We start from the raw sequence: 15,430 nt of genomic DNA, 5'->3' as shown, positions 1-15,430 counted from the left end.
CATCTTTTCGGAGACTTCAATATTCACCTCGACTCCCCTAATGCGACTTCTGAACATTTCTGCATCCTCTGTGACTCTTTCCATTCTTCCCTCGGGTCTGGCGCACTCAGCCAGGGACACCTTGGATACTCTCGTCTCAGCAGACATTCCCATCGCCAACTCTCACTACACCGCTCTTCTGGTCTGATCATGCTCTCCTGTCCTCTCACCTGGATCTCCTGGGTCCCCGGCTAAGTCCCCGCCTGCACTACCAGTCTCCTTCTCAGTCAATTGTCCAATCAAGCGAGTGTCCGTTTCTGCTTTTGCTGCCACCTTCCTTCCACCTCCCACCCATGCAACTGACTCACTCTGACACAGCCCTTACTAACCTTCAACTCTCCATCGCCAACACTCTGGACATCCTTGCCACTGTCATGAGGATCTGCAGGAAGCCGGCTGTAAAGGACCGGAGGAGGGTGTCTGTACTCCTGCTCTCTATATGGCAGAGGAGAGGCACAGAGTACCCCAGCCAAGATTCTCGATTTGTATCGTGGTCGAGCAACCAAGGCTTAGCACTCAGGAGATGATGCGGGCTGGTTCTTAAGTACAGTGTAGTCCCCAAGCACCCAGAAAGGAATGTCCACACACTGTATTAGTTAAAATACAGTCTTTATATAATTAAGGTTCGAGGTTATATACACAATCACAAAAACTCACTTTGTGCTCCGTTAATCTACAATGGCAAATATATACACATTTCTACGTGGTACCACAGTTAATTTTATTCCTTTAAAGTACATTAACTAGGCTTAGTTTAAATGTCACACAAATCAATAAATCCAGTGAACCAACAATAGACTTTAGGAGTAAAACAATGGGTCAGAACAGTTGGGCAGAACAGTACTTTCGCTACTAAGTCACAGTTCTGTATGAGGATCCGCCCCAGCTGGGCAACCTGTAAATAGACATATTGTACAAGCCCAGTCCATATAGTTTTCTCAAGAGCCTTATTTCCTTTCTAAATAGGTCTACAGCCCCAAAGTACCTGGTTACGTAGAGTTCTTCGATGAGTCATCGACTGGCCCTTCTTGAGTGCACTCCCTTTCGGGCAGGAGCCACGGGTCATCGAGATTCGGTGAAGAAAAAGGGTGATCGCTGTCATTTCTGCAGAAACTTCAGTTCTTGCGGTGCTAGTTGACCATCGGTCGAAAACGTCCTGCAAGCTGAGGCGTGCGGGCCACCTCGACGAGTGTTCGTATCCGCAAAGAGTTACTGAAAAACTTTGGTCCAGCAAGGGCATCGAGTCGTCCGGTGTCTCTGCGGTCTACGGGTGGCGGGGAACTCACCGGCGGATTCTCCTCATCGTCAGTGGCCTTGACTTTCTCCAGCCGTATGAAAGCGGTCGATGATGATGATGATGAACAAGGGAGTCCTTGGATCAAATATTCTTAGGCAAAGGGGGCAAAGCGGATCCGGTCGGCAGCGGCGGTCGTCGGCGAACGGGTGTCCGGTGCTTTTCTTCGTTCTCCTCAGCGGTCCCCTTCTCCGGTCGGCAGCCTTTCGTAGGTCTGTCTACCAGGGAGCTTTGGCAAAGATCAGCTGGTGCACGATGGTCCCTCTTAGTTCGGGGAGAGGTCTCCTAGCCAGGTCCTCTCTTGGATCAGTTCTTGAAGGCACATCCGCTTTCAGATTGCAAGGAAGGGAACCGAGGTTCACCACCTTCTTCTTCTGGCTCCGCTTCGAGAGGAAGCATCAAGTATCAACTTCAGCTTCTGAACGATTTCTAGCAGTGAGAGGCCCCCAGATATACTGTTGATCTCCCATTACTTCTGCTGGGTCACACTCGGGCAACCAATCACTCAGAAGAGCATTCAGGCAGCCAATCAGGCGCACGGTGCATTCAGGCCATTCTGTTCCATCCAGAAAATCGCAACACAGAATGTGGATTTGGACAAGTACTCTGCCATTCAGCACTACACACTGCATTCATACCAGTTTTGAGCAGGGCTGTCTGTCATTGTGTCAAACACCAGATACTAGGCACCCCTAACACAGAATGCATATTCGTCACACACTCCATTCGCCCGATTCCCACCCCACGGGCCTACCCACAACATAGTCGTTGGGAAGGCTCCAGCCAGTCTGGTCGGCACTTCCTCACACTACCATATATGGAGCTTCCACCCAACAGCCAGTCAGGGGGAAGGGACAGAGTCAGGGCTTCCCGGAACTTCGGGAAAACCAAGGTAACAGGTGATGGAAGGCAAGAGGCCACGGGGGGGCCATCTTGTCTCTGATTCCAATGACCGGGCCTGAAAAATGGGGGATGCTCAGGGCATCTGTCAATTCTGCACAGAGCTGCCATCAGCCTGTACTCTACTCTCTGGGCCACACATAGGTGCCCGAAAACACACTAGGAGTACAGGGTCGTACTCCCACCCATGGGTTCCATAAAGGTATTCTAAGGGTCAGTTCACCAAACCAAATACAGGAAGAGCCGCACCGCCAGGAGTCCAACATGAACTCCTGCGCAGAAAACAAGACCGAACACGTGTTATGACTCTGACCTGGCCTCTCTGAAACGCAAGTGCAGAGCTTCTGAGCGGAAGTGGCATGCTTCGAGCACATCCTCTGAGAGACTGGCTCGCTGCCTGCTCCAAAGGCAATACAGACTATCCATCTGCTCAAAAAAGAGGGCCTATATCCAAGCCTGCATCTCTGGGGCCACTAACAACACGGCTGAACTTTTCAATCTGCAAGGAACTAAAGAATCCTACTGCATTTCTCCTTTACCTTCCCTGGCCTTCTGCACTGCACTGGCATCTCACTTCATTACTAAAACTCAGGACATCCTGTCCTCACTCTCCTCTACACGACTCCTTTCTCCCTCACCCGATCACAGGCCTTCCTTGGCTACCCTTCCCACCTTCTCTCCTCTTTCTCCGAAATCACCTGATGTCTCTAGACAAGTCAGCGCTATGATGGTCTCATTCAAACAGGTGCTCTCTGCTCCTGTAGAACTATCAAGGACATTGCCTCCCTTTCTCCAGCCTTTGTTGATTTCTGCAATCACTCCTTTGCCTCTGGATCCTTCCCACTGCTCCAAAAGCGCACTCCCTTGTGCACCCTCTCTTCAAAAAGGCTTCCGCCGACCCCTCCTGTTTGGCTAACAACCGCCCTATCTCCATCACCCCCTTCCTATGCAATCGCTTGGAGAAGCTTATCCACCACGCTGAATCTGTTGGTTGTCTCCACGACCACGTGTCTGGCTTTAGAGCAGCCAGATGCACGGAAACTGCACTCCTGAACACCCATGAAGACTTGCTCTCTAATCTCGATTCCAATTCTTCTTCTGTTCTCATCCTTCTTGACCTTTCCTCTGCCTTTCATATGGTCAATCATGCCACCCTTATAAATTGGCTCTGTGATACGCTTTGCATCACGGACCTGGCTCTGGACTGGTTTACCGCTTTCCTCTGTCCGATCTTCCCAGGTTCAGCTGGGCCCTTTTCTCTCTTCCATCTCACTCTCCATTTATGGTGTCCCTCTGGGCTCTATCATCTTGCCATGGCATTTCAACATCTACCTTGCCCCTCTAGTCCATTTGATCTCTACCTTCTATCCTAACTTCCAGTGTTATGTGGACAACACGCAACTCTCCTTCAAGGTGCCCTCCACTGCTGCCTCCTCTCTCATTCCTGACCGTCTGCTATTCAGGCATGCTACACTGCTAACAATCTCTGCCTTAATCCCAGTAAGACCGAGATCCTTCTCATTGGGTCCCCAGCTCCCTCCTTCCCTCCTACACCCTGTCCACCCTCCATGGGCCCCCTCCTGTGATTCAAAAAACGTTGGTGTCATTTTCAACTCCTTTTCTCCTCACATCACAGGGCTTGCAAAGTCCCACTTTCAGCTGTACCTCCTCAGAGGTATTCTCCCTTTTCCCCCCCGTCCCCCAGAAACTCAGTCTCCAGAGCACACTTCGGCACTATGTCATCATGTGAAACGCTCCTCATATGAACAATCCAGAGGGCTGACCACAACAGTACTATTGTGGCAGTTTAGTATATAAGAGCAGCACAACAATAAGGTAAGATCAAGGATATAACGGGCAAGTGAAAGTAGCAGTGCTATTCCAAAAAAGAAGTTACCGCCGAATCTCACGGCAGCGAACTTGCACGGACTGCTCATACTGCTTGCCTTCACTCGGCTCCACTCTGCGGTCTCTGGGAGTTCTTATTGGATAGACTCCTCCTTGTGTAAAAAGATCTTAGAAAGACTGGAGAGGAAAATAAAAATACAGGGCACTCGCTGCAAAGACTGCTAGACTCCACTCCAGAGCTCTGGTCCTCTCCAGGCTGGACTAATGCCACAACCTCTTCCTCAATCTGCCTAACTCCTCCCTTCGCCCCCTTTAACTAATCAAGACTAGGACTGGGGGACTTATCCGGGGGCTCGGGGACCGCATCTCTCCAGCCCTAAAATCTCTCCTCTGGCTCCCGGTCGCTGTGTGGATCAAGTTCAAGACCCTCTGCATCATCTGCAAGACTTCCTGGGGCTTGGGACTCGGCTACATCCAACTCCCTACAAAACATTCTGCTAGAGCCCTTCGATCTTCTAGTTCCAACTTTCTACATGTCAGACGCTTCTCCATGCAGAGAGTGAGGGGGTGGTAGATCTCTCTCCTCCGTAGGTGCCTCCCTCTAGAATGGCCTCCCTGCCCCTCTCAGACTTGAGCCGAATCTCCTTAAGTTCTGGGAGCTTCTCAAGACCCTCCTTCCCTCTCCCCCTCCCTTGCTAATGTCCCCCCCTCTACCTCTTTTGACTGGCTGCCTGGTTCCTTCAGATTCTTACAGGGCACCAGCCCCTCCTCGACCAGTCTGCCCTTGCATGTGGTCTCCCATGACCCCTTCCCCGTCCCCAACCCACACTTGCCCTTCCGGGCTCCCTCACCTGCATTAGCCTGACTGTGCCTACACCCCATTGAGCCCTTCCAGCCCTGTCCCTCACACTTAGCACGTGGACCTTCTTTCCCTTGCACTCTCTGCTTTCCACTCGCACTTGTCCACCTGGTCTCATCTTGGCACTTGCATGACCCACTGGCTCTTTCCGCCCCCGGAGCAGCACTTCCCTCCTACCCTCTCACCTGCACTTTTTGTTTCTGCACTTGCACAATCCAAATGACACTAGGCCTAGTAGGGCCGTTTGTTTTCTTCATCCCTGCCCCCCTCCACCTCCATCCCCACCCCCACACCCTCACCCTTACCCTCCTTTGTCTTGTTGTACCTTGCACACCTTTTTATATAAAGTATTTTACAAAATGGTCACACCACCATTTAGGAATTTCTACTGACCCGCTCGTATTCATTCAACTATGATGAAATCAATGAGTTAAGGTGGAATGACGCTATGGGGGAATTCAAATGCAGCTATTACCTTTTGTGATATTTCACTATTTTTCTGTCCACAGGAACTCTTTCCAGTATCCCCACAGCTTTGACCCGCTGGACTGAAGAGTGTAAGGTATTGGATGCAGAGAGCATGCATGACTGTGTTTCTGGTGAGTACATCCATGGCTCTGTTTATTTAGGGTTTGCCACATGGACTTTGACTTTTGCGTACCTTTTTAGTTAACTCCTTCACCATGAAGTATCGGTAATCCTGGATCGAGTTTAATCTTTTAGTCTGTTTTAGATAAGTCAGCCATTTTGTTTTTTGATGCTAATAAATGGTCATAATAATTTTCTAGTAAATTTCCATGATCTCTTAATGGCCACCCACCATCTGCCAATTTGCATTGTTAGTGTGATTTTTCCTTTTTCTTCTGGTGGGGGAATCTGTAGTTTTAAGCAGAGCGTAACATCAAGTCAGACGTGCCCCGTTAAGAGGCATTCCCAAAACCAGCCCTGGTCGCACTGTTATAGTTAACAGGGAAGAAATTGGAAGGTTAGCCAAACCCAATCTAGGTTAGCTAGCACAGCAGTTGGGTCTTAGTCTCAGGAAGGAAGGGTTTGAGGGTGTTCTAGGGCTACGAGTCCACAATGAGTAACACCAGTGATTCAGGTTCTCCAGCATAAGGTCTGGCGTGGATTCACATGCTCATGAATATTCCCTGTCAGGCTGGGAATCCTCGGTAAAAGAAAAATATTTTCACTTTAGCTTTAAAACTGTATTTCTCCTCTTAACCAATCACTGTCCTCTGGGTCATACTGCCCCATCCAATGACGGTCCTCTCCCTAAGCTCTACCCTTGGTGGCCATCTTCAGATTTTTTTCTGCACGCTTCAGTCGGCAAAGATCATATTACATTGTAGATTTTCGAGTTTCGAGAAGGCCCGGGCCTACTTCGCACCTTTTCACCATGACCGAAGAAAAGAGATGCCTCTTCAAACTGCGCAAAGTGTGGATTGAGGAATGTGTACGTCAAAGATCGACACCACAAATGTATGTTTCGAATGGATTGTGTCCTCCCAGTTATTCCTCATCTTATGATAATTGAGGGCACTGTGCGCAGTGTCGTCAAGTCGATGTCCCTCGAGGGCCTCCGTTCAATGTAATCATCAGTATAACTAGCGCATGCTGTGCCCGTTGTCTTCGGTTCTGTTTTTCCGATCGAAAGAATTACAACACGCTACAGTGAAATTGTGCTTTCGTTTGAAAAATGTCATCTTAACGCCAAAGTCGGGCTTTAAGAAGTGCCAATACTGTGGGTCGAAAATGTTGATCACCGACCCCCAGCACGTATGTCTGTGGTGTCTGGGTTCCGGGCACCGTACCTCTGACTGTGGGTCCTGTCGGGCGATGACAGAGAAGGCTCTTTGGGTATGTAAAGATAAATTGGCAGTGGGGAGGTTACCTTCGAAGAGATCAAAAAAGACCAATGAGTCAAGGGATTCTTCCCGATGCAAAAAATCAACGGTTTTGATCGAGAAGTCTATCGCACCATTCTTCGTCTTCAACGAAGTCTAAGAAAAGGCGTCATAAGTCACCATCGACCTCAAGTGATTCCTCTACATAGGTAATCGGGTGTCCTATGAAATCGTATTCCCCTGCAAAATGGGACCCATTTCGTAGTGAAATGCTTCGAATCGTCGAGAATGCGGCCTCAAAATCCTCCCAGCCCCCAACCCCCTCCGCGCCTCCCTCCAATCCCTCCTCGACGGACAGGCAGAAAAATCACTCCGGCATAAGGACAAAGGGATGTCGAAGACTAAATCTTAAAAACCGAGCTTGAAGCTGTTTTTGCATCGAGAAAGTTCTCTATCTGATGAGAAAACGTGAAGGCTTCGATGAGTCTGGAACCTAGACCATCTAGGGTTCTGTTGAAGAAGCACAAGAAGACTACTTCGACACCTTTGCCGACTCAGACGCCTACACCGAAGTAGATGCTGACTAAAACTGCGCCAATTTCAAAGTCATTGTCGACAGTCTTCTTTCCTTGCCTGTTGCTCCCTCGAGGAGGAGCCATGTGTCTACATCTACCCGTTCATTCCACGGAGCAGGTTGCGGCGTGTGAACTTCTGTGTGTTGCAGTCTCAGCAGTCCCTTCACGGCTGTGCACTAGTGAGCCACAAACCCAGCGGAAGACGTGACGCAATCGTCCCCTTATCAGTTGCAATCCACGACCGACAGCAACTGCAAACACTGTGGAACAAAGACAGGTGAGAAAATCAAGCTCTGCTACACCGCGTTAATAACTCCACTCTGATCGTGGGATCAAACTTGCAATTGTTAAGAAGATTGGGGACGTGCGAAAACAATTGGCAAACAAACCCTGCACACAAACATTTTGCTAACTCTCACCATTCTCTGAAATTACAAAGTCCCCTCCTCCCTTCCCCTTTGAGCATAGTGTTAGGGAGAACTCTCATAAATGGCCGATTTCCCTTACCTAATGAGTCTCTCAGCAGCTTTGCTGGATGTCTAGGATTTTTTTTTTCATCTGGTAAGAGTGTGAGCCTTTTTCCCACTCTTACATGTTTTGCTGTGTGTGTTTTCACTTATTTTGTGATCTTGAGCACTGGAGCCTCACCTACTCCAGGGCCTCATATTTTTCAAGTGTGTTACACAGCACCTTCAGAAGCCTTGAGACTTCCCACTGACTCCATTTTCTGGGGCTGACAACTGTCCCCCAGAAAAGGTAAAGTTGCCATTAACTTTATTTTAGTCACTTTAAACCACAGATCCAGTACATCCCATCTTACATGGAGTATTGGAAAGGGTTAATTCTTATCCCTTTTTCTCTGTCTATTGGAGCCTTGTTTCGCTCCCTTTACATCAAGACTTGGTGGCTGGTGGCAGTGATAACTACCGTAACTTTTCTACCGCGGTTATCTTAGATAAACATGGTAATGTTTTAGGCTATTATATTGGCCTCGAACATAATCCTGCTTGACCAAATGCATTTTATTTTGGCTCTGGCTGGGTTTATTCGCCATTTCTCTTTGTTAAAGTCTTTCTTGTGTTTTTCTCTGCGCGCCAAACCGGGGATGATTCCTTTGTTCGCCGTCTTTTCGCGGGCTTCTGCACAAAAGCCCTCTTTAAGGCGCCTGAAAGTCTGGGTAGCCAGGATGTGAGGGAGGGATCTTCGGACCTCTGCCATGGGTTCCCTTGGTAACCCAAGTCGCACTCCTGTTTGATTGGCTAAGGGGACTATCCTTGCCAGGACAGCCACCCTTCTGTGTGATTGACAGCTAGGCTGTATGAATGGGGGAAAACTGCATAAAAAGCAGGTCTCTGAGACTGGAAAGGCGGAGTCGCCACTGGAACGAAAGAACCAACGAGGAGCTGGCAGAAGAGGACCCCTACGACTGAACTGCCCAGTGAAGCCCTGCTCCAGGTCCGAATCTTCAGAATCTGACGACAGAGAAGATCCTCCAGGAAACTTCTTCCCTTTAGCTGGTGGGACCAACCAGTTAGTCCAAACTGCAAGCCAGGACCCCTCCTCTGGTCGAATTTGCTGTACAGAGCTACAGTGGGCCGGATAGCCAGGAAGGTCGGACCCTGCTTGGGTTTTAAGGAGCGCACCTTTTGGTTGTTTTGCTCTGCTGCTGGTTTCTTCCGTGGGTAGTGCAGGACCCTCCAGTCTTCCTACTTTGTGTCAGTCCAACAGTCGCTTCAGGAACCGTGAGCCTGCAGGAACTACCAGGAACATCCACCTCAGCTACAGCTCCCTCTCTGTTTTAAGGCACTGTGCAAATGTGGTTGCTCGTTTCGTTTAACCACAGTGAAGGTGTTTGAAATCTTTCTCCAATCCGAGGGCTTGTCCTTCTCTTCTCTTTAAACTAACTTCTCTCTCAACCAACCTGGTCCGGAAACCGTACCACGAACTTTACCGCAAACTGTGTGATCTTGAGCAAAAGACTTTAGACCCATTGACTTTGTCCGTAAGCCTTTCCTAACTGATTTCATCACTGTAGTTCCTCTGGTTCAATGGCCCTGAGTACTTAGCTGTTAGTTTCATTTAATTTCTAATAATGTAGTCTTTCCCTCCCTTTTAAATTGCTGGAGTGCTATTTTGCTCCCACTTCATTTTGTGAGCTTAACTTGTCTGGAATTTAAGGGACGTGGTGTATTAAGATTGTGATTTTTAACTTGCTTATAATAGTGGAATGTTATACAACTGAAGAGTGAAATAAATGTATATTCTTTTACTTGAAAACCTTGAATCAGTGTTTGCCTGAATCATAGTAATTGCTGTCCTTTGTGTAACTATCTGATACTGCTCACTTACTCTTGAGATAAGTCTGGCTGCTCCGCTACTGCTACCACTTTAACTTTGTAGTACAGGCTTGTACCAAAGGTGAATTTGTACTATCACTTGTAGTCCTAATTGTGTGTGGTGTTCCCAAAGGGTACTACATACAATTCTGCCTAACACAGACTGACTCCGCTCTCCCGGTAGGAGCCGCCGAGTAGTCGCTCAACAGGACTCCCTTGAACTCAAGCGAACTTCCGGAACAGTGTCTGAACTACACAAGCTCTCCCCCGTGAGGAATTACCGACCAGTCACTCGCAGAGCTTTCCTGTATCTCTGCTAATTTCCAGATCAACGTTCATACAAACAAGCCTGGGAGACACACTATTCCACCTTCAATAATAAAAAAAAAAAGAAATCCAAGAAGCAGACAGTGCGAGAGACACAGGGACTGCGGGCCATCGGCCTTTGACCCAGGACTCGCATCAATCGAAACATAAAACTGTTCCTTGAGTATCCTCGTCCCCAGACGACTTAAATGAATGCTTGGAAGTCATCCCTTTGAAATACCCATATGAACAGCACACGATTGGGGACTGTGGGCAATTGCCTTTGACCCAGGAGCGCTGTGACTCATCTCCCCCCAGGAAACTCCCATTACCTGCACACTAAAAGAGTCCAGATACCTGCCATTCACCATCAGCCAGTTGACACGAACGGCAGGAAGCCAACGACTCGAAACACCTTCACGAACAGCGTATAACTGGGGACTGCGGGCTACCTCCTTTGACCCAGGAATGCTGAGACAACTCTCCTACAAGGAAGCAATTAGAATTTCCACAACGTTACGACTCCGCAATGGCAGCAGCATATACAACAGAGATGAAAATAGAATCCTCAACGGGACCACGGACTAGACAACGTACCAAAACCACACCTATCATGGATTCCCCTTCAATAAAGATTCCAAAAGCCACTAAACAGACAACAAGAACAATTAATCAAAAACAGAACTTTACGGAGATCTCGATTGGAAAAACCACCCAAGAGCAGACGAAAGTGTCAGGCGACCCTCCCCTTACGCCAGACATAACATGCACTTTTCCAGACAATTTACTCACGGATGAACAAACAGCATACAAAAATCTCAGGAACTTTCCACGGTCACAGCCAAGATGGAAAATACAAACAAGTCTCCTTCTGAAACAAGCATCGCAACAGAAGAAAATATGACCAACTTCAAACAGGAGAAGGCTGCAACTCGGCATAATAACGAACCAGAATTCAATTCAGACAATGATTCAACACCTGCTAAGAGGCAGAAAACACACCTTTCTAGGAACCAGCCGATGAATGCAGCAAAAGACCAACTTACCAAGGCTGATTCGCCGACCATTTACTCTCTGGATCCCAATCTCCAACGTAAAATTAACGTACTGGACTACATCACGAAGCATCTCACAAAAGGACAAAGCACTACTAGCTAAACGAAGGTGGCAATCCCTCTACGAGAGACGGAGGCAATCGCACAGACTAACTCAATCAACTACTGCCTAACAAAATCCGCGGATGGCGTGCCTCTCTAGACATTATAGAGATGGAAGCACTCATGCAGAATCGAGAAAAAAGAAAAGAGGTGTTCGGGAAACTACCACAGCAAACAAAATCCACACCCCACCCTTCCAGCATTCTCAGAATCACAAACCCAACCAAGTATATCCGAAGATCTCTTTTCCCTCAATAGAGAACTAAACACCAGCACCCCCCTATAAATACAACCGGAATAGAACAATAAAATAGAGGAAAGACAAACACACAAAAACCCAGAAGATGTGAAATTTGCATGCATGGCCATTTCACCTACACAACCAAGGTCCGTTCTCACTACCATGTTAGATCTACAGAACATGTTAATTGCCATAACCTCTCAATCTTTTATCCCTTTCATAAAAATCCAAGAGGAAAATGTTGATGCGAATAAAGACCAAGCGACACTGCTAGCCTTAATACATTCCAAACAAATATACATGGAGCCATTCATGATTGAAATACAAGAGCGCCTTGACGGAGAAGCAGAGGCGAACAAAATGTGGCAAGTTCGTCTGTGATATTGCCAGAAACAATAGGGTCGATAAAGCTCAACTTACTGAAGCCCTAATCACCATGATGTCGACAATCAACATCCAGAAAACTCTCCAGAACTCTGCTGAAAATGCAACGGCAAAATACCTTAACCATGCACAGGAAGCAAACAAAAACAACAAAAGCGCTCCCATCTTGAACACTGCAATGCCAACAGCAGCGTCAGATGGAAACCTCATCGATCTTGTCAACGAAACAAACACATACAACAAGCCTCAACACCCAAAGAGATACAAGATCCTCTGACAAACGAGAAGTTTGACAATATTACCATACCAAATAACTTGATAATGAACCATCACATATTTACACATCCCTCTAAGGACGCCACAGCTAAAACAAAGAAAGATAACGCGGCCAAACCAAAAAAAATACAAAGGATCGTGAGCCTTTCTGCGACGTATTACCACTCCCAAACCTCCCATCAAAAATAAGCAAAAAAACAGAGAATAAGCCAACCCCCCAACAACTGTGCACGATACAGAACCACTCAAGACAAACGCCTCCTTTTCAGCTGTCCCACAGATACAAACAATGAAGAGACACAGCTACAGACGCTACTAAACCTGGCACAGCACTTTGATGAAGACGCTGAAACCTCTGAAGAAGCACAAATTCAGATGAGCGTTGGCTCACTTATAATCATTGACCAATATGTAGAAACTGGCTCGACTCGGACATCACGGATGACCCTTACATGCGAAGACATTTCGGAAACCTCCCTGAACTCAGAGTAACGTGCGGGTCCCAAGCTCGAACCATCGACCTGGATATAAACTTCTTATGACCAGGCACAGCCCAACCCCTCAATCGATAAGAACACATTTGAGCGCCCATATAACGGACAGCGCCCGATCCCTACCAATCTTAGTCAACCCGCGCAGATCATCAAAAACGCATGCGCTGTATCTTATTGTTAGGGAGAATTCTCTCTTAAGGCTAATTTCCCAAACCTAGTGAGTCCCCCAGCAGCTTTGCTGGATATTTGGGGTTTATTTTTTTCTCCTGCTAAGAGTGAGACTCTCTTTCTCCCACTCTTAGGCATGATTTGAGAATGTCCTTTGACTGTAAATGTGTTTTATGGGCTATGGGGTCTTTTACTCCATAGGGCTTCATGTGTTTTTGGTATGTTACCCAGCACCTTCAGTGCAGTAACACAGGGGTGGCATATTGACCTCCAAACATAGACGCCATACCCTGGGACTGACTACTGTCTCCCATGGCATGTAAAGTCACCATTGGCTTTACTAGTCTCAAATTGTGAACAGAACCAGTACAAACCACCATATTGTGGAAGTACTGGTAGGGGTAATTCGATTGCCCCTGGGTCTGTTTTCCAAGGGGGCACTGTCCCGTCCCCCCCCTTGTCGAGTTTCTGGCTGGTGGCAGTGGATACCACGCAAAATATTCCACCGGAATATTTCTTATGGAATTTTTCCATTGATTTTAAACGCACCACTTTTTGGTGCAATGTTAAAGATACCGCCAGGTTATTTATTTAATATTAATTCCTCGGTTGGGTCTTTTTGCCAGGACTCGGTTTTAAAATGACATTTGTGTTCGCTTCTGAAACTCTAACCCAAGTCGAGCCCTTTGTTCCACTTTTTGGCGGGCTTCTGCACAGAAGCCCTCCAACTGGTGCCACTCTGTCTGGGGTCTACAGGATGTGTGGGAGGGGGATTAGGCACCCTGTACTGAGTTGCCTTGGCAACTCAAGTCGCACTCTTGTGTGATTGGCCCAGTGGTGAGCCGCCCGGCTCACCACTTAGCATGTGTGACTGACAGCTAGGCTGATGAATGGGGGTTTTGCTGCATAAAAGCAGGGCTTTGGGGACTGGAACTTCAGAAGTCGCCACAGGACCGAAAGAATCCGAAGAGGGGAGAAGCTGAGCCATCTATGACGACGACACCACCGGTGGAGCCCTGCTGTATGAACTCGCCACTTCCCCGACGACAGAGATCATCTTCTTCCAGGAGAGTCTTCTTCCCTTTGAGCTGGTGGGACCAACCAGTTCGCCTTTTTCGTCTTCCTGGACGTCTCATGGTCGAATCGCCCATGCCAAGCACCCCGGCGGCCGGATAGCCACGCTTCACCACTAACCGCAAATACAAGTGTTGTACCTTTTAATCGGGAACTCTGCGGCTGGTTCCTTCCCTGGCAGTGCAACAACCTCCTGCTTTCTTCCGCTTCGAGATCATCTCTTCCTCTGGTCGAAGCCACTACTTGCACCCGCTGCCAGGAACAACTGCCACCGCTGGAGCTTTCTCACCATTTCAGGTACTGTGTCCCACCTGGTCGCCCTTGCAACGGATTGTCCAAGGTGTCCCGTAAATCCTTGACCTTCCAACTGGGTTGACCTCAGACCAACTAAACTTTGCCTTTCTGAACTGCTCCAACCTCTTGACATTTTCTGCAAAGACTTTGAGTGCATTTCTACTATGTGATCTTGGGCACATTCCGCCTTGCTCTCTCCAAGAGTGGGCCTGGCCTATGAACTTTTGGCTGTACAGTTGACCCTGCCTTTCTTGACTTGCTGTGGTTTCCTAAAAGTGTTGGTGCTGTGTTATTTCCACACTCTGCCTTTCTCTCCCTTTTTAACGAATTATTGGAGTGCCATCTAAGGTTATGCGCTCACCTCTGTTTTGCTAATAAGTGGTGTCTTAACCTAGACTTGTCGAATAATTAACTAGGGAGGTGTATATACTTATAGTGACTGTGTTTGAACTTGCCTGCGAGGAGTAGTTCCGTGGGTCTTTCGTTTCACCCTGCTTAAAGATGGGGATCAGTACGGCTAATTGCTGGTCTTGGCAATTAAGGTGAAGATTTTACCACAGATTTCAGGCCAGGTCTCTGGGTTAGATTTAATTTTCTCATTGGAAAGGCCATCAGGTCCGGGAGCCCTAGAGGGATTTAGTTTAGTAATAGACCTTTTAATATCATTGATATCCCATGCAAAAATCCAATGAGGTTGCTCGGTCTCATGGCATCGTGCATTTTCCTGGTGCCAGAGACGCGCCTGAGAATGAGATCCCTCCAATGGGCTCTCAGGATTCAGTAGTCCCAGTTCTCAGGCAGAATGTCAGACCACCTGTAAATTCCGAAAAGAGTTGTTCAGGACCTTCTGTGGTGGGCATGCAAATCATTCTCAAGGGAGAATATTTTTGGCAACCATGGCCGGAGAGAACGGTAGTGACCGACACCTCACTCAAGGGGTGGGGAGCCCACACCAGCGATCTGACAATCAGCGGTTGTTGGTCTCCATCTGAGTCCAAACTACATATCAACCTTTTGAAGCAGCGGGCAATCAGACTAGTGCTGAAGGCCTTCCTGCAGTCTGTACGTGGAAAGAATGTCCTGATAATGACGGACAACAGTGGCCATGTACTACCTCAACAAGAGAGGGGGTGTAGGGTCACTACCACTGTGCAGAGAGGCAATGCAGCTCTGGTTCTGGGCAATTCAAGAAGGAATCTATCGGCAGTTCACATAACCGGAGAACAGAACATGGCGGCGGACACTCTGAGCAGGCAGAGCAGTCTCGCGCGAGTGCGAACCAGCTCAGGAAGTCCTTCAAGAGATGTTCACCCTTTGGGGAACCCCTCAAGTGTATCT

The 15,430-nt window shown here is 48.0% G+C and overlaps 1 protein-coding gene across 5 annotated transcripts in view; it reads left to right on the top strand.

Moving 5' to 3' along the window:
• Positions 1-15,430, top strand: part of HUWE1 (HECT, UBA and WWE domain containing E3 ubiquitin protein ligase 1) — a 2,445,223-nt gene that overhangs the window by 1,592,984 nt on the left and 836,809 nt on the right. For all 5 annotated transcript variants that reach the window (XM_069645305.1, XM_069645304.1, XM_069645303.1 and 2 more), the window contains exon 57: positions 5,450-5,539. In XM_069645305.1, the coding sequence (XP_069501406.1) occupies positions 5,450-5,539 (90 nt within the window). The remainder of the gene's footprint in view (positions 1-5,449; positions 5,540-15,430) is intronic.

Source organism: Ambystoma mexicanum, chromosome 2p, assembly GCF_040938575.1.
Source record: "Ambystoma mexicanum isolate Mex_15411 chromosome 2p, UKY_AmexF1_1, whole genome shotgun sequence".
NCBI classification, from domain to species: Eukaryota; Metazoa; Chordata; class Amphibia; order Caudata; family Ambystomatidae; genus Ambystoma; species Ambystoma mexicanum.
The sequence above is the reverse complement of the archived record's forward strand: the minus strand, read 5'-3'. Positions and strand labels throughout refer to the sequence as shown.